This window comes from Saccoglossus kowalevskii, chromosome 14 (assembly GCF_978046115.1).
Source record: "Saccoglossus kowalevskii chromosome 14, keSacKowa6.1, whole genome shotgun sequence".
Classification (NCBI taxonomy): domain Eukaryota; kingdom Metazoa; phylum Hemichordata; class Enteropneusta; family Harrimaniidae; genus Saccoglossus; species Saccoglossus kowalevskii.
In genome coordinates, this window is record NC_140654.1 from 17,075,722 (window position 1) to 17,096,768 (window position 21,047).

The 21,047-nt window shown below is 33.5% G+C and overlaps 1 protein-coding gene across 1 annotated transcript in view; it reads left to right on the top strand.

Moving 5' to 3' along the window:
- The first annotated feature begins 371 nt into the window (after nt 1–371).
- The window catches only part of LOC100371237 (human immunodeficiency virus enhancer binding protein), a 29,685-nt gene continuing 9,009 nt past the window's right edge, over nt 372–21,047 (top strand). The window contains 2 exon segments of the mRNA NM_001185008.1: nt 372–587; nt 20,567–20,620. Of these exon segments, the coding sequence (NP_001171937.1) occupies nt 548–587; nt 20,567–20,620 (94 nt within the window). The 5' untranslated portion in view covers nt 372–547.

The window sequence follows — 21,047 nt, forward strand, 5'->3', positions numbered from 1 at the left end:
ACGAAGTTTCACAATATTTGAAAAAGTGTACTTTTCATTGGTAATCATACAATTAGAAATGAGTCGTCAGATAAATTGAATATTAAAACATAATATAATTAAAAAAATTAGTTTTTTTTTTTAATAATTCAGAATAGAATGGTGAACTTCATAAGTGTGCTTATTTCTCCCAGAATTCTTTAAAAAAATAGCCAAATCAAATAACAAATCAGTATCCTGTTCATTTGTTGTGGCTTTCCCTGGGGGTTGTCCTCGGTGCGGAGTGATACACTGTAGGATCCTCGTGATTGTTACCGGGATATCCGTCTAGCCTCGGTCTGGGGCGTGGTATGGATCCAACTCTACTGACGTCATTACAATACATGGTTTTTGTCTTCGGTAAAACCGTCGAATTTCCACTAATTTCGAGCCAAAACATAACTGGCGTTTTCAACAGAAGACATTTGGAATGTCAAGTTCTTGAAAATCTACGCCTATTGGGTGTGTAACGATAGGATACTCGACACATTGACGGGGAATTCCCAGTGCGTAGCTGCATGTCGTAGCTATGCCACGTCAAAAACAATCCAAACCTAAACGTCTCGAAGGTAGGTCATTTTTCACTCTTTTCCACCCTTTTAAAAGTCCACCTGTGATAGAAACATTTTCGGACATTCAAAAACCGTACCACTGTACCTTTTTTAGATGCCAATGTCGGGCATTTGTTGGGTAAAATTGGGTGAAAACACGAGGAATTTCGGGGAAACACCTCGCTCGGTGTCGTTGGGGTTCCCTCATTATATATTCACAGTTTTTATCTACCAGCTTTCGACAAATTGTGGCCAAAGTGCAGGGTCTCGTGCCCTAATTTCAGTTAATACGACTCAGTTTATAACCCCGTTGCAAGAGTTTGTTATTTTCAGCACGCTGCATTGCCCAAATTCAGCGGCGTAAGGGGAAATCACCAACAGAAATTCGTTGGCCGATTCGGGAAAGCCTTTTTATAAAAAGCCATGCAGGACATACCATTTTACATATCAATGGCGGGGGGCACACCATGCTTAATGGAGGGACATAGTGACGCAGCAATGTTTTCATTTTCTTCAGCGTTTTACAGTAAACACGAGCCTAATTTCAAAGTAATCAAATTAGAAGTACTGAAGTACAGTTATTCAGTCCCAGAAACAAATGTATGCCGCTTATTAGGCTGTTTTGAGAGAAAACGCTTTCGTGATTCGAACTGGGTTTGTTTTGCAATGTTTGGACCTGCGCGTTGCACATACATTACTCATTTCTATAGAAAAGCCCCAAACGGAAATTAATCATCCCCTGAAATATTTTACCTTAAAAAACGAATCTATTTTTGAAGTGATTCGAATAGATTTAATGGCTTACAGTTTTGTAAATACAGATGCATATTATTTGTTTAATGTTTACGTGCAAGACTGGTCTATACAGTGTGAAGAGCAAGTCTTTAAGTTACCGGGCGGACGAGTTTATTTTTGTACTAATATTCTACTTTATACGTGAAATATCGGCCAGACGCCTACGTAGTTGATAAATTACATCTCATTTATTTTTAAAATTAAACTTCTCTTCCGTCTTGCGAGCGTTATCTTATTCTAGGTCACCGCGTTGTTGTTTTGGAAGTACGCGGGGGTGTACATTCAATGGCTGCCATGTTGCACACAAGGAGGCAGAGAGAATCCCGGTTTGTCACCTGTCAATCTCCGTTCAGCGGCTTTTTTGTAATGGCCCGCCCACATCCAGACATACTGAGGGAATCCCATATTCCGCATAACTACTACAGATTGTTTGAATGCCTTTCCACGTTTATGTATGGTTCCACCAAGAAAAAAAATATTGCATTTCTGTTATTGTGTCAGTCAGGGTGGCAGCATACATGTATTTAAAATGTTACTTTGGTCCCCTCCAAAAAAAAAAAAAACATGATGAAAGTCCTTGAAAATTTGTATGCATTATTAATTTAGTTTAAATTTAAATAATATTAACAGAGTTGGTGTAGTATTAAGGGTGCATAATAGTCTTGTCAATAACACCATTTTAATTGCATAAAACATGAGTGCAATACTTAAGATAAGATTTGGGGGTAGGTTAGGAGTAATATACATGTATTGCATGGGGGTTCATTTGTGGTTTGAAATATTGTCAAAATAATAATTACTTACCAGTGTAACAAACTCCACACCCTTGTTGTATACAAACTATGCCTATTTAACTACTTATATTTCAATCACAAAGTTGAAATTTATTCTTCTATAACAACATTTATAATATAATTTTGTTTTGTTTAGTCTAGATTTCTCCATTATGACCTAATAATTAGCCTAGACAAAAAAAAATGTTTGTTGCCACCTATTATGTTGCTGTAACTTGCTATTCAAAAATGACTTCACCAGATGCTGTGATTCATGTGAAAATACTGTTTTTCTTCACACGAATGCTGATTTTGGCAAAAACCTTTCAACCTTGCATGCACGATCACATACAAATAAGCTTGTAGCTGCTGTTACTAAAATATAGTGTGAACTGAGTGCGTGAATCCAAATGATAGAACAGCCACTTAAACCTATACAGTAGTATCAGTACTAGTATACATTTGTATGTACATTCGTATGCAAATCATGTACAATGAAGACACTCCAGGTATGATGACTTCTAAATTCTGGTGGTTTTAAATTCCCAGATGATTAAGTAATATTGTCTGATTATTGTCATTTTATGGCAGTCCTTGAAATAATATTTGCCAGACTTTATTCATTCGTGTTGAATTCATCAAACATTCAGCTGACTGTAATTTAAATAGTATCATACTGACCTGCTTTCTAGCGGTATAAATTTAGCTGAAAATTAATACATGTTACCATGGCAACACTGTTGCTAGTTAAGTATGTCTCCTCCTGTTCATTGTAATACATGGAATTAATTTTCATTTTAACTGGTTTCTATTAAGTTTATTTTCACTGATTTTTGATGAGTTGAATTTAAAATATAGAAAAATACTGTAGAATACTTTATTTTCGCTTGGAATTTATTTTCACTATTTTCGCTGAAGGGATGATTCCGTAAAAATAAAATCCAGCGAATATACTTTTTTTCCTATATTTCACATTCACCTCGTCAAAAATCAGTGAAAATAAATTCCATAAAGAACGCCCATAAAGGCAGCAAAAATAAAGTATTCCACAGTAAGTATTTTCACTGGATTTTATCTTCACTGATTCATCTTTCTCTATCAAAAATAAAGTAGTACAAGCATATACAGTACTCTATTTATCTTGCCTGAAACACCCTGGCATAAGGTATTCTGGATTGCTGTCTGTTCTCACCATTGGTGTTAGTGTCAGTTTCATGAACTTATATTTGCAAATATAAAAAAATATACTATTCTAGAATTTATCTTCTTAGGCCGTAGAGCTAAAAAAAGAGCTCCACTATTTTTCATTTTTATTTTGCATACTATAATTCCAAGTAAGTGTCTGTCCTCACAATAAAGTTTTGGTAAAATGGTTGTGTAGCAGTTTCAAACTTTTAAACATGCATGTGTTTGTTTGTGGAAATCTTGAGCTTCAATTATTCTTTCTACTGAGTAGGACCTATATTTCCTGTTACAAATATTTTTTTCTGATTTAGTCTGATTAACAGGTCTGTGTGTTCGATTGGGGGATCACCAACTATCCAAATTATTTTTGCATAACATAGCATTAGTCTTGGTCGAAAAACGCCAAGTAAAACTAAAAACCAAAATAACAATAAATAAAATGTGGAAAAAAATCACTATAACATTCAACGTAATAGAGTTGGTTAACTTGTTCTATATCAGTGTTCTCCCCGGAAATTTAAACCACTGTGACGGTAAACATTATAAATATGCATAACAATTGCAATCATTTGCATAATTATTTCAAACAGAAATTGTTATGAGTAACATACTCAATTACATACTGCACAATATTATTCACTTACCCCAGTACAAAACTCTTATCGCATTAAGAGTATTACAACTTCACACAAGTTTTTAGCATTTTATCAATTTGATTTGAAAAAAGTCAGCAATGGCACAGTGGAAATAACCCACTGTGCCAGTTTGAATAATGACTGTGGCGGTGTCAGACCTAAGTGGTGGTTAAACAGAGCACTGTTGCATTACCACGCCTCTGAATCATTGTATGCCTTGCAGAAGACTGCATTTTTAATCAAATTACTTGGAGAACACTGAAGATGCTCCTAAGCTGTGAAAATATGGTCTAAATAATGTGTACTGTAAAATGAGTAATTTTCACTGGGTTTAAATTTCGCTGATTTACCATTTCAGGCATATTCAGTGGGTTTTTAAATTCACGGTTCTATCATTTAGGTAATGTGTTCTATGCTAAGCTAAACTTTTACAGTATTTCAAAACGTATGCATCAAAACTGTATGAAATGCTTCCTCAAAACTATGTAAAAGCCATAAATTCAAATGTGTTAAATAATTACACATACTGTAAAGGGGTTAATTGTTCACTGGGTTTTAATTTAGCTTATTTCGCTGACTGGAAAATACGCTAAATTAAAACCCAGTGAATATGTAAAATTTAGCATAGAACATATTATCTAAATGATAAAACCGTGAATTTAAAACCCACTGAATTATGCCTGAAATGGTAAATCAGCGAAATTTAAACCCAGTGAAAATTAGTCATTTTACAGTAATTTACTGATGTTTCATGTCCAGTCAGCATGTCTTGCCATTAATCTTTCTGAATCCTGCCACCTTCTCAGACATGACTACCTACCCATTAATTATTTATATCTCAAGTTAGATGTTTTATCAAGTTAAATGTTTTTTTTACTCCATGAATTTATACAAACAACATTGATCATGTTTTCATAATTAATACTGTTTCTAAAGAGTGGTGGACAAGACATGTTCATGCATATTCAAATTTTATGTAAATGTACATGTATGTGTTGTACATACAATGTACATATGTCACATGGGACTCGCATCATGCACAGCTAGTCGAGTCAATCACTGCCCTTTGAGTATGCAAAGTTGAAATCTACCATGTGATCAGCTAATCCTATAAAATCTGTGCACTGTATACGGTGCATATGATTTGTATGATTTTCATATACTGAATTGATATCATAAGTAATTTTAATTTTCACTACCATTATATTGACAAACCTATATTCATGGATTACTCCATATGAATCGCATCTGGTATATGGCTCTAAATTAGATTCAGTAACTTAAATCCTGTCGTAATTGAATCCTGGGTAAACCTTCGTGTAACACCATATCTACTCCTTTTTCCATATCAAAGACCTCTGGAATGGTCTAGCTGTATGAGCTACTGTAAAATACTTTATTTTAGCTGTAATTAATTTTTGCTGGAAAGACTTTTTAGGTGTTTTGTATTGAATTTATTTTCACTGATTTCTGATGAGTTGAATGTAAAATATAGGAAAAAAGGTATATTGGCTGGATTTCATTTGCACTGAATCATTCCTTCAGCGAAAATTAATTCCAAGCAAAAATAAAGTATTTTACAGTAAGATCTTTCAGAATTGATGCAACATTTTGATTTTGATGTAGTAAACGGTGGACCATTTTAAACTTATCTGTATAGGAAAATTTATCATCACCATTGTCTAGGTGGAAAACAATGTTTACATATACATGTAGATGGAAAAAGCATTAATAACGTGCTCGTACACCTTAAATTGTATTTATTGTATGCAGAATCATTAAAATATGACTTAATTTCAGCATAGAGGCATCTGTCATTTACATCAGCTCAAAATACAGTACAAAGATTGATCCAGAGAAAAAAATCCTGCTTTAAAAAGTAGGAAAATAGTTTAAGCAGTTGCTCGCCAGATTTTCTAATGGTCCCCCTCTAATTCTTGGGAACTGTGTATTATTTAATAAATAAGGGGCTATATAAATTGATAAGAAAACATGTTTTTATTGGTCTTTTTTGTGGTGAAAAAAGAATCAATTGGTATTATAATTTGTTAATGTTTTTGTTATTGCCCCGGTTTCCTGTATCAATATCATATGGCTGGAGCTGTCATCCCTATGTTTGATTGGTTTAGTCCAGGCTTTACAGCTGATTGAATTTCATTGGATTTCTATATTTTTTCTCTGTTTGTTGCTGCAAAAAAAATTGATTTTACTCCATAATTCTGATCATAGTTCCTATTTTTACGAGACCTCCCAAAAAAACGATGAGAGGTACATAACAGGCGTAATGATTTATAAATTAATCTAGTAAAGTAAATTCTGTGAAAAAAGATGTTCATGTAAACCTGCAAGTTTGCTAGAAAGTTATCATCTGTCACTAAATTTTTTATTACCGGTAACTGCTTTTTAAGTTGTGATAATACTGTATCGTCAGTATCTCCCTATACAGCTGAGTTAAAGCAAAGCAGACTCAACTGTACATAGTTTTGTAAACTGATATCTATACTAAGACCTTCAGGGAAAGGCTTAGGAATTGATAGCTTACCTGCATTAAAATTTCCAGACGTTTGGATAAAAAAAGGGGAAAACATCAACTACGAGGCAATTTTTTTTACTAATTTCACGGTATAATTTTTTTTATTCCTAGCACATTTCAAATTCCATAAATAGTTAAGTGCATATGTGAAACTAAAATTCCTACTTCTGCAGTCTTGGATACAAGTTTATATATAATTCTACAATATTTCTTCTTAGTTTTACGTCAGCAGACACGTATGGTTGTCATCAGAGTTTTGTGTCAATCTGTGCCACAGGCAAGGATTGATGCTACTCTTGTTGTTTTCGACTGTGTCTGCCTATATTAACCTCAGAATTTCAGAGTGTTGCAAAATCACTAATTTTCACTGGGTTTAAATTTTGCTGATTTACCAGGCATATTCAGTGGATTTTAAATTCACAGTTTTATCATTTAGATAATGTGTTCTATGCTAAATTTTACATATTCACTAGGTTTTAATTTAGCGCATTTTCCAGTCAGCGAAATAAGCTGAATAATTAACCCTTTTACAGTATATTTATCACATGTATAAAGTGAAACTACAAAGTGTTGAAACTATATAAATATGTCATTGTGCATTCCTATTATGGTGATTTTGTTGGCACCACGATGTTTATATTTCACACGAACATCTTGCATATAATGCGTAGAAATTCTGCTTGTTCATGTTATTTGCACCAATTTGCTAGGATTTATTTTTTAATTTCCACCAATCTTTTGCGGGGTCTGAATAATAGTTCTGAAAATAAACACACTAGCTGCCAACAGGAATAATAATTTTTATGTCACAGTTATTGGACTGTATATAAACCTGGAAGCTCCGGGCAACCTTCAGGTAGCATGTACAATGAACAAAACTCAGCAGTATATGACGTCAAACTATGTGATATGCATTCTTGATGTGTCCTGTATTACGTCACACTGTGAAGACACACACGTTATGCTTGTTGTACATGTACGGACTGATGACTTTTCCTTCGGTTCAGTCTCCACTTTTTTTTTCCTGAAAAAAAAATTGCAATATCAAGCCAAAAAAATAGTGAGAAAAATGTTAACTTTCAGTTAAGCCTAATCTCACAACAAATTGGATTAAAATTACAATGAATCGATAACAAAAGATAGATTAACTTTGTAAACAACATAAGCAATAGTGTCCCATGATTCTTTGGTGCAATCCCTGGGCTTGGAAGTTTCCCCTTTAACCCTTTGAGCAGCATTGTCAACTTTTGGCACCATCCACGAAATATCTCTGTGCCTCTTGCTCCCGACATGAAATCTTGATAAAAGTTGTCAAAAACTAAAAGCCAGATACTGTCTGTATGATTCAAAACTATGTTGAAATTTAAGGAAAATGTTGAGAAATGTGTAAAAATTTTAGCTGTATATTTGGCGGGGAAAATATCTGGCAGTCAAAGATTTAAGATTTAAGATTCAACAAGATGTGTGTGACAACAATTACTCGCAAATTGTTTGATGTGCAATATGTCAGTGCCTACAATAAAAACATGTCTGGTCATCTAACCCTAACTTATTTTATAGGGGCATATTATCGCATTTTTTGTTTGTTTGACCTTACAAAAACAAAAACGCTTGTATCTGGTAAAATATTCTGTAAGCCAACAAAGTTGAATACTATAAACTATTAAATTTTCACTGCTAGAAATGTTTGCAATTATGGGATTTTATGTCATTTGTAAAGACTAAAATTTAGTCATAGTTACTGATACTTTGTTTTAAGACCCAAAGAAATTGTCACTGTTATAGAATAAACCATTTTCCATTCACTGTGGGAATCACGTGTTATGCGTGAAATCGAATGTAAAAACAGGACAAACAAAGGTCATAGCAGTGGCGTCAAACATCCCGTGGGATTCGACAAACGCGAACATATTTTCGGGGGCATTTCCAAGCTTAATAATGTGCTGTACACATTCGATGATAGACAATTTCGATTAAGTGAGGGTATTTGGAAGCAATATTCCTCTGTCAAAGATCAGCCGGTCGATATGAGCTATGAAATAAAGAAATTCGAGTTCAAAATCAAATCGATCGATTTTTGCGGCAGATGTTCAACGTGCATTTTTCATGCAACTCGCGAGATCTCACAATTGAACAGAAAATCACCTATTTTGCGATTTCCTTTGACTGAAAATTTGTTTCTGGTGATATTAAAGCAGTTTAACTATATTTACTGCACTTACACATGCACCCAACATGTCATCTTTGAGTCACTTAAAGGAATGTGCCTGATTGGCTGCCCAACCCTAACACCTAACAGTCAGGCCAATCAGAAAACAGCTTGTTTGTTTGTTTGTTTGGCGAATCAAATTCTGCCTTGTATATCTGCTTTGACTCAACTGTCATTATGTGGTGTTTTCTAGAAATCTGCAGGAATGTACAATTTTTTAGGGAGATTTTACGAGAGCTTCAGTTGTCAAACCAGTCACGTTACCTTAAAAATTCATAAATAGTTATAAAATCAACCTTTTTTTTTCTGCATCTGCTGTATTGAGAGTAATGCACTCTGAGAGCATTTTCAAAGTTTTGTTTTTATTTTGAAATATTCGATCGTCAATGATTGCATTCATTGCAGGGGAATAAAAACGAGGATTTGTCAGGATTCTGTCTTGTCACAAATGTCTGTGGAATCCAACCTTTGTGAATCCATGTGTTGCTACACAATTTAAAAGCGTTGGCAAAAAAAGTCAAGCACACAATCAAAGTTTGGAAGATGCAATGATCGCCTGCATTCGTACATGCCGAGAAACATTGAAATTTGAACGTCTGTACATTTTCCACAAGTCACACAAAATCAGACCAACAAATATTTTGCATAATCTTTCAAAGACCTGACTAAAGCTCTGTGAATGCTCTTAGAGTACAGCCTTAAAGCCCTCCTAGAGATTTCTCATCTTGAAATCCTTCCAAAAATATTTTCAATTGAAGTGTTTCACTGTGTATGGAAAGGAGCAAATACTACATGGTTTTTTTACACAGCAGTTTAAATAATTGACATTAAGAATGTCTAATATTTATTATCTGTCTATCACCGAAAGCGATATTTCGAGACAAATCAAAGACTTTGATGTATTGTGGAATCGCTTTCTTCACATTTTTTATGGATGTGCAGCTAACAGCAGTTCATACAATGACCAACTGCAAACTTGACTTCTATTTTTAATACCCCCCCCCCTAAATCTCCTTTATAAGGGATTATCCAAACTAGGGAAGGGAAAGCTGGAGGGTTTTGATAAAAAAATATTGTTGTGCGAAAAATAATAATGTAATACCGGTATGTAGCACAAATGTAAAAACGAAAATGGACACCGATCCCAGGCTTTCTGGATCTACAAAACATCCTCTGAAGAAGAAGACAAACATTCCCCCTTTCTACTATATGTGGCACAGTTCACCAATATGCAAAATTTAAAATGAAAAATGTGTCGGGCACATGTTTGGAACTGACATGCAAGATGACTATAAGGAAAGTCTTTGGTGGGGGGGGGGGTCTTAGCATTTTCATTCATCTCTGTCACAATCACACAGTCCCACAAGTGTCCCAGTTCTATGAGCGTGTTAAACATAGGACTTTAATCAGACTGGCTTAAAGTGTCCTTGTATGCGATTTGAAGATTAAGGTATATACAGGTTACTGTAAAATGACTAATTTTCACTGGTTTTAAATTTCACTGATTTACCATTTCAGGCATATTCAGTAGGTTTTAAATTCACGGTTTTATTATTTAGATAATGTGTTCTATGGTCAATTTTACATATTCACTGGGTTTTAATTTAGCTCATTATCCAGTCAGCGAAATAAGCAAAATTAAAACCCAGTGAATAATTTACCCTTTTACAGTATTCACCCACCCCATTGCTCTAACCATAGGATGAAAATGTTTAACTGCATCACACTTCAAAGGAATAAAATATTGTCCTTTGTATTACGTACCATGTGTTTGATGCGCCGTTCCATGCAACTCTAATCTCAATTATGTTCATAGTAAGTCAAATTTTCCCCAGTCAGGGCTTTTTGCTGAGGAAAATATAGTTTTAGCCGCACTCGCTACAGGGTTTGAAATAGAATTTTTTCCTTGCATGCATAGTGTGCATGTTGAATTTGAAATTTACCTGCACTAAATTGTTGTGAAATGCACCACTTTTAAAGTTTAAACAAAATTTACGGGTTCTCTATTGATGCGATCACGAAAGAATTTGCTTTTTTTGAGTTGTCTTACAATGTTGGTTGAACTTAATTTAGGCTTAGTGAATATAATGAGAAAATGTTGTGTTAATTTCTACATGCACAGCGTGCACATTATATTTTGAGTTTACTTGCACTAGCTAATAATCTATGTGCATAGTGCAGTGTGCACCCCAGAGTATTTCTACCCCTGCGCTAATAATATCTTTTATTTCTTTGACTGGTTTATCAATTTGGGGAGAAATGAAAATTCATGAATTTGTCCGAAAATTGCAAAATACACATTGTTGTGGGGGTGATATGTTTTTTTTTTAAATGATGACCATTATGATTTTCACCAAATAATTCATATTTTGTATTTACTATTATCCATTGGTGGTGAAATTGACACAATTTATCTAACCAAATCTTTAAAAAAATGACGACTGGCAAATGGTATGCTGAATCATTGGAGTTTTATCAGAATATTGTTCTTCAATGTCAACATAGTACTGTAAAAATGTCTTTTCAGTGAAAATTAATTCCAACTAAAATAAATTATTTTACAGTACTACATGTACCTGTTATCAATAATGGCAATATTTGCCCATTGTCAGAGTACATGACATAATTGTAGATAAAAAAACGCCCATTATTTGTCTAACTCTTTGTTCAGTGTGTCAGTCAGTCAGTCAGTTTCCAAGATGATTCAGTTTCAATTCCCTTGTACAAGTAATTCAAAAATCTGTGAACCAAAATGAAAACACATAAACTAACTGTAACCAGTGCTTGGTAGCCTAGTGGTTGTCGCATCGGACTCATGGCAGGTAGACCCAGGTTCAAATCCTACTTTAGGCTGAACATCAAAAGGGTTGACCCCTACCCTGGATGAGTGTGCCACAGACTCAATGGTAAGGCCTATTCCACTGTCCGAGATTCATTCACTAAGGAATGCGATTTGGGGGGAACCTTGGTTAAGGTCCGCAGGTGCTTATGTTCGACCGAGCCTGTTTGACGCCAGGATAGCGCATTAAATTGTCATTTGATAGGGAGATGGCTACACAGCCTAGTCATGTAGTCACAAACATGAATATGACTTCTGTGGCAAAAACACACTAGTACTTGCAATTTGCACATACAAAAAAAAGTCAGGAGAGACAACTGTGGCATTCAATGTCCGGAACTGTCGCCTGGCACAAAAAAAAATAACTAACTGTCTATCATTTCGGGATCAGTGAATATTAATACTCAGGTACGCATAACGTAATTTCTTTTTTTAGCGTGTCTATTCTTGCATGAGTTAAATAATTTGATTTAAAGGGTAGAGGTCCTTATGTAGTGTAGGGTGTAAATAAACAATGTATTTCACCATACCAATATGCTATTCAGTCAGTCGGCAAATCGAGGACATTATTAATGCAGCATCCTTAAAAGTGTAAGTCTTGATGAAAGTATGAAATCTGATTAATTAAAATCCAATGCAGTTACATTGTAGAAGTTTAATTTTTTTTTTATCACCATAGAACTATTTTTGTGAGTACCGTATTATTTGCAGTTTTTCAATTTCTCATATGTGACTGAGGTACGATGTATGAAAAACTGAAAGAGGTCAAATAAAACCAAAAACGGTACATGTAGATAAACAAAAATTTGAACTAGCAAAATATTTAAAAAAAATTAGAGCTGTATGTATTATGCTCTTAGGGAAGGGTAAATAATGTACCTCTGCCAATTTTATTTTACTGAATCATGTCAACAAAGATGTTATGCTAGATACAAGTCTTGTGGCAACATTGTACAATGCTATTAATAACACATATCATTTACTGCTTTTTATGATGAAGAGTATAAATAGAAAGAAATCCAGTTGGATGCTTGTTGTTGCCGAGGCTTCCCCATGCCATGCTTTAACCTAATATGGAGAATGAATCCTGTGCTATGAAAGTCAGCCTATTTTTATCATCAGATTATGTTGCTCATGTGACTACAGTTGACATTTTTGTTTTGTGATAAATCAATATGGTGTTGTCCTTCAAGAAAAAAAAAGTTTTTGCTAATTTTAATTTATATTTGTATATACAAGTAATTTAAATTTGGTAAAGTTCAAACCACTAGTCTGCGACATTTAAAGAATGGAATTATTTTTTGTATAGACTAATTAAACTAAAAATAGTACTATTCCTCTGCCATTATCATCTTTTTTTCATATGAAATTACAATTTAGTCAAATTTGGAGGAAAGATTAAATTGACTGTTTAAAATGAGGCTCTATTATCGGCCCACACTGTTTTAATTCATGTCATAAAGCATGTTTAAAAATAAAATGAATGCATTATGGGAAATAGTGCATGTATTTCCCTGTGTCAGTTGTCAGTTTAAGAGATTTACCTCTATGTTGATTTTGTTGTTGTGAATTTGTTGTGGTGTGTTGGTGAAAACATGGTTATAGTGTGAGCTGTGAGCTGTGTATTGTTTTTTCTACTGCAGTGTTCTCCCAGAAATTTAAACCATTGTGACGGTAAAAATTTACATACTAATTTGCATAACAGTATTTGCATAATTATTCCAAACATAAATTGTGATATTTAACCTGCTCAATTGCACAATGCACAAAATTATTGACTTACAAAACTACCGGGTATTCATGAGTATTACAACTACACACACGCTTTAAGTTTTTAGCAACAATTTGGTTTAACCTTTTCACCACTAGACTACCTCACCCAAGTTTTTTCTCATATTCTTCAATATTTCTGGAAATAAACTAATTTCGAAGCCAACATATATGTGTCTGAGTCAATTTTTAGTTTTTACTCAAAAAATTTGGTTAATTTCCCTCAATCTTCTGAAGGAAATTACATACTATATACAGGACTATTTTGTGAATTTGTGATAAAAAGAGGGAACTGGTGGTGGAAAGGTTAAAAATCAGCAATGATGCAGTGGAAATGACACTGGTATTTAAGATAGTGACTGTGGCAGAGTCAGATCAGTGTGGTGGTAAAACAAAGCACTGTGGTAATACTGTCACTCTGTATCCTTGAAAGAACATTGCTGAATGACCATTGCACTGTTCATTAAGCTGTGATTTATATGAACACCTGTGGTGGGCAATGGAAAGTGCTGGAATTCGAGAGCAGGAAGCAGAACTCTGGGCCCCCTTTATCCATTAACAAAAAATCATTCCACACTTTTCTATGACCCTCGTATCTACATTAGAATTTTATGACACTTTAATTAGCATTTCCAATTAAAAAAAATAAATTTACACAGACATTATGAGCATATTATCATGCAACAAGCAAAATTAAAACTCATGACTGCAGAAAATGCGCCTCGCTGCTGTAAGCTGAGCACACTGTCCCCAAAAAACTCTGATTTAAATACTGTGTAGTTAACACGCTCTTACAGGGGCTAAGATGTACTTGCGCAATTCAAAACTTCATACCCCTAAAGCTATCATATCGTGGTCCCTATGCAGGGTTATTTGTACCAGAACTAGAAATTGGTGAAAAAAAGTTCAGTGAAGTAGACATGGAGTGTTTAAAAATTTGTTGACGATTGCTTTTAAAGGTCGAAGGGATTGCGGCCTAGTGTTGCTAAGGGAACTGCCCTCGAAGAAAAGTTTATTTCCATCACAAGCAGTGACAACAAACACACTGTTTACTGTAAATGCATAAAATATTTGCTGGTTTTTAATTTCGCTATACTGTAAAATGACTAATTTTCACTGGGTTTAAATTTCGCTGATTTACCATTTTAGGCATATTCAGTGGGTTTTAAATTCACGGTTTTATCATTCAGATAATGTGTTCTATGCTAAATTTGACATATTCACTGGGTTTTAATTTAGCAGTTTTAAAACCCAGTGAGTAATTAACCCTTTACAGTATTGCTTGTTAAGTGAAATACCATGAACATGTTCAAAGAATAGAACTCATTATTTCCCTGCCAAATTTATGAGCTTAAAACCCAGTGAAATTGCTGGAAGCATCAAAATAATGAAATTAAATGTGAGTGAAAATAAATGGTTTCCTAGTACATAAGTTATCTCCATGGTTAGAGTGATATCAAACAGGCTTGATAAGAACGTATTAGCATGCAACAGGCGAAATTCAAACTCATAACCATGACAAATTTGTCTTGTTAATTTTATAATACTGTAAAATACTTTATTTTCGCTTGGAATTAATTTTCGCTATTTTCGCTGAAGGAATGATTCAGTGAAAATAAAATCCAGTGAATATACCTTTTTTCCTATCTTTTAGATTAAATTCGCCAAAAATCAGTGAAAATAAATTCCATACAAAACACCTAAAAAGTCTTTTCAGCGAAAATTAATTTCAGTGAAAATAAAATATTTTACAGTAAGTACACAAGTAAGATTTAATGATTTATTTGATGTTCACACAACATGTACATATTTAATAAATTTATTCTGTAGGAATGATATTTTCAATGTAGAACAACATGTATTGCTCTATTCACTGTGCTTGAATACCAGTGTGGTTGTCATGTATTTTCAAACACCCCTTTGTTATAAATGGTATGACCCAGCTGCAGGTTTCAATAGTAGAGGTCAGCCAGCCTGGTGGCATCAAAAGGCATTCATTGGTCAGTTCTGTACACTCATTATTTATGAGTATGATTTGTTGGAACCATGCCAAGTCACTAGCACATTCATAATAACTACTCAAACAACTGCATATGTACGCTAGTTTGCTGATAATAAATATAATTGCAATTCTACAATCAGTTACAATCAGTTGTCATTTCACTAACACTGTCACACATAGTTATTAAGGGAGAGAGGTATCACTTTCTTAAAGTTGAGGTGAACGAACTTGGGTACTATTAGTCATTATGCAAATTAGGGGTGTTTCCTTGTACCACTCCAGTTTGTATACATGTACACACAGTGCTATTCATTACGTCCTCTTTAAATGGGGTCAAACTAAAACCAGCAAGCTGTTTGTTTTTTTATAGGGGAGATTATATCTGGGACCATTATTATTTCTCCTATTCACTGTATTTGCTCTATTAGAAGCGCAATTCCAATATAACCACATATAAACCAAAAATCACATTTGCTGTATAATAAATCATTAAAATATTACTTGTTTCATTAAAATCATTAAAATATTTCTATGTATCAGATGGTGACTTCTGCTCTATTAGAAGCGCAGTTCTAATAGAACCACTTATAAACCAAAAATCACATTCGCTGTATAAGGAATCGTTTAAATATTACTTGTTTTGACCATAGAAACACGTCTGTATTGTATGTATGCACATGTGCTACTAATAGAGCAAATATGGTACTGGAATAGTGAAACTATGTAACACATGGTGATTTCTGTCACTGGAGGTTATGTTGTATTAAAGGTTTATCAATACAGTTTTTTCAAAGTTTTGGGAATTTTCTGATTACTTATAAAAAGATTCAGGTCATTGCTACACATGGTATAATATGAATTAAAAAATTGGTGTTTCCATGAACCGAATTTTCAATAACACACAGAATCAGTATGCACAACAAAAGACAATTTTTAATTTATCCAAGTCCAGCTTATTTGAATTTTGATAAACTCAAATAAACATGTTTTTGTTGCAACAGTACTATAATTTTTCTGGACAAATATTATCCTAAATGTACGAGTTGGGGATTTGTAAAAGAGTAATCACTTTCACTTAAAGACCACCTCTCTATAATGATAATTTTAATAAAATCTCTTGGGTGGTCACTATACCTACACATTTACCTAAATTTGCCTGTACATACATGTACAGTGAAATACTTTATTTTAGCTGGAATTAATTTTCGCTGAAAAGACTTTTTGGGTGTTTTGTACGGTGTTTAATTTCACTGATTTTGGATGAGTTGAATGTGAAACATAGGAAAAAAGGTATATTTGCTGGATTTTGTTTTCACTGAATCATCCCTTCAGTGAAAAATGCAAAATTCAATTACAAGTGAAAATTAAGTATTTTGCAGTATTAAACATTCAACAAATTTTAACGTTTATTGTTAATATCATATGAAGTTAATATATAAACATAAAAATGTCAACATTCATTTTTACTTCAACATTAAAATGTTAAAAAACGCACCAAAAAATGACAAATAATTGCTCAACTGTGCAAAAAGTGAAAATAAAAGTATTGATCAATATTGAGTATATACTTGTGTTTTATCATCAATTTATTTGTCTGCTATGAGTGCCATCATTTTTTCTGTCAAATATCCTGTCAACATTTTCCTGGTTTTGTGTATTTTTTTCGTTTATTTTTTTATTTCTTGGGTCAGATAGAAAATTATGATCGAAATTTTGGAAAAAAAATGGGGGTAATTAGTGTAAAGTGACAAAAGTGGACTTTTGGGCTCAAAGGTTTAAACCCTGATCTCAAAACTGAATGTTATGCTGAACTGAACTGTTATGCAAATTTATGGAGATTGCTAATTTGCATACAAATAGTTTTTTTTCCCAGGATAGCACATCGATCAAATATATATGTTTACGCTAATCATAATGTAACTAAATATAGATACAGTGTATCAAATAAATGCGATAGGAAAATAAACTTGTTTAAAAGGTCTATTTTCTATCTTCTCCTAGTGTCATAAATCTAATTATTAAAATTAAAATTAGTAATGAAGTTGTAAACACTGCCATTCCTCAAGTCTCGAGGATTGATAGCATTCTCTATAATTCGTAAAAATTTTGGTTTTGAAAAAAAAAAAAAGGTTCCACATCAGTATTTGGAATATACTGTATGCCAACATAAATGCATGCTTGTTGCATTCTGGCATAGAATCCTTCAAAGTACATGCTTAACTGAGTTAATTATAGGGCTGATTAAAAACACACCACCTTGAGTGTGGGAGAATCAGTTTTTTACACATCGTGTTTTATTGACTTTTGCGAATTATGATCATTGTAAAACCCCAGCTTCGAAAGTATGTTTAGAGTTGTAACAACAATAAAATACACTGGCAGGCGAGAATATGTTAGTATAAAAATACAGTAAAACAATTATATTGACTAATGTGTGGTGGAGGACAATGTGAACCTGTACTGCCTTAGTGTATACATTCCAGTATTCTCACCATTGAACTTATTATTAGACATCTGTCACTGTAACACCATGAGTTACAGCGTGCCATAATTTCGTGATATTTTACAGGGTATTTTCATTCTACCATATAAGAAAATGTGTGTAAGCGTCCTCTAATAATAAAAACAAACATGGCTGCCACCAGGGTTTGACCAGACTCCACATAAAGAAGTTCGCTGATTCTGCTCTAAACGTTTTTGCATTTGGCATTCCCATGATGTATCGTAAGAAGGAAAAGATGTATAATAATAAGGTTATCACGAGAATACCTCAAAGTATGCACTCAGACAGTACATCGTTGCATTGACCTCCACTGCGCGTCAGTTGATACTCTCGCTGTACTGTCTTCGTGCATACTTTGACATATCCTCGTAATAACCTCATATTATTATACATCTTTTTCCAGCTTGTAATAATAATTTGATGTGAGATAACAGCACAAAATGGCAATGAGAAACACTGCGCTGTGTGAACATTTCAATTTCTATCACATACTATAATGCTTTTGCATCCGATGAAAATAAAAGAAAATGTTTGCATGTGTTGTAAATGTCATGCATATTTTCTAAATACCGGGTACATAACACTTTTGAACACGTATCTTTTTTATCCATTGTAATTTTAATCCAGAAAGTAAATTTGTTGTGAGATTAGGCTTAACTGGAAGTGCCCCTTTAAATTTTGTAAGATGTAACTATGTGTTGCTATTTCCATTAGATCCCGTTTTTGATTTGTCTTAACTGAAAATTCTACTTATGTAGTTACATGTACCGGTACAGTGTTTTCCTCAGAAACATAGCATACAGTATTGGTCAATTTACATAACATTAGAATATTTTAATCACCTATATTGTATTCACTGTTATGCTAAATTGGTTCTAATGTTTATCCAAAATTAAACAGTTGGGAGCCCCTACTCTATAATGCCCTGGGAAGAACCCTGATGTACAATTTACTGTCAGACATCATACTTTGCATATCATGTAATCTATTCTAGTGATAGCCATTTATCTTTTCCTGGAATTGGTAGTATTCTTTCTCTATAATTTCCTGGAAAACACATCTCATAACATTTCTACTTACCTGCTCGTGCACTGAAGCCAAATGTTGTAAAAAAAATGTGAATATTAATTAGCTAATTTGCATAAAACATTTGTGTACCTCTTGTATTTCATATCAAATAGCTCCTCATATCTGCTGTACCCACTTCTTTTGTTTTTATAAATAGCCTTGCACACCACCACCCCACAGCTCCTCCATACTGTAAGTGTGTAAGTGTGCCACAGTTTTCCGTGCAGTGTTCATTCAAATTCCATATGGTTCCATATCAAAAATGCTGTGGTGCGACTTAAAGTGCCATTTAATTTCCTTAATTCAATATGCAGAAAATGCATTTTTAGAATTCCAGTTTCAAAGGAAAGTGAATAAAAGACAAAGTGCATTCCTGTAGACAATAGGAATTATTTCTTGCCGATAGCACCTCACAAAGGCCTTTATGAAATGGTTGTATTACTGTAAGTCAAGTGTTGCACTTTATGTATACATGTATTTGATAACTTATCCTGTTAATTTTCCAATAGGTCAACTAAAGTAAATTTATACCTACTATGCAATCATAAACAAACTCACAGTTCAAGATAAAACAAAGTATTCTATTCAGTTAAATTTACCTTCAGAATTCACCACTTCTTTTGTTATAGTTCAGTTCCAAATTTTGGCAGGTAAATACAGTGAAAATTGCATTTTTCATTTACCAAAAAGTCAATTTCCATATTGTCCTTAAATATACAACATTTAAACAATCTATAACTGTATGGTACCACTATGTGACTGTTATATGAGATATTTGGTGGTTTAAGTGTGTGTGAATTGTAGAAATTTTAATTAAATATCAACGTTCACATTTTAAGGCGTTTCAGTTTGTTCTGACGCTGGCGTTTGTTTTGGTTTGCGGTATGATTGTGCGTTCAAAAGTGTTTCAATATGTTTGAATTCATGAAGATTCACTTCTGTTCCAATTTACTGTTACCAGCAGAATTTGAATTTAAATCAAAGCAGAATGCATGAGAATTCAAATCATCACATTTTACAGATTACTGTTAGTCCCATGACCCCAATAAAGCTCTATGAATGGCAGTGTGCAACTTTATTATACTCTGTGGTTATTTACACAGTCATTTACATCAGACACGAGCCCCAACATGTCTAAGGCATTGCAAGATACATACATGTACCGGTAGTGTTCTACCCTGAAATTAAAAACACTGCGTCGGTAAAAATGTACATACTAATTTGCATAACATTTGCATATTATTTGCATAACCTTTTCAAACAAATGTTTATTTAAAACTACATAATAATAATAAAAATAGGCATCAGAGCACTTTGTTGGTGTATTTTTAGTTTGTCCCATTCCAGTATAATGATTACCTACTCAATTAAACAATGCACAAAACTGTTATTGCTTCATGACTGTTACAACTACATACATGTTTCAAGTTTTCAACAATATATCAATTTGATTTAAAAAGTCAGCATCAGCATAGTGGGAATAAACTACTGTGACAGTTAGGATAATGACTGTGGCGGTGTTAGACTGGTGTGGTGGTAAAACAAAGCATTGAGGAAGTACCGCCATGCTGTTTGAATCCTGGGCAGAACACTACCTATATGAATCAGTATAGCTGACTCATACACTGATATTGTGTATAAATAGTCTTATTTACTTACTAGTTACTTTTTTTTTTATATTTCAGAGCAAAGAGCAAAGGTCACAGGTCTGATCCAAGATAAGGATGAAGTTAAGTCAGGTATGTGTAAAATAGGTCATACATAAAGGTCACACATTATGATTCTTCTAGCAATCATGTTCATTACTGTAAACCACTGAATTTTAATAATTTTATGGTATTCATGTCGCAGAATTCATTGACACTATGTGTCTTATTACCCCGGAATACTGTAAAACCATTTATTTTCACTAACATTTAATTAAACTTTTCTGATGTCTTGAGCGTATCTAGATTCTAAGATCACAAATTTGCGAGGGAAACAGTGAGTTCTATTGTTATTTGAAATGATCCAGTCAATTTGATTTAGCAAAAAAAGCTACATATCATTTTAGCAAATTTGGCTCAATGCAAAAGTTAACACAATCTTAATTTAGCTAAAGTGCCAACAATCACATTGTAAGATTATACTTTCTTTTAGCTACAATACATCTTTAATCAGTCTAAT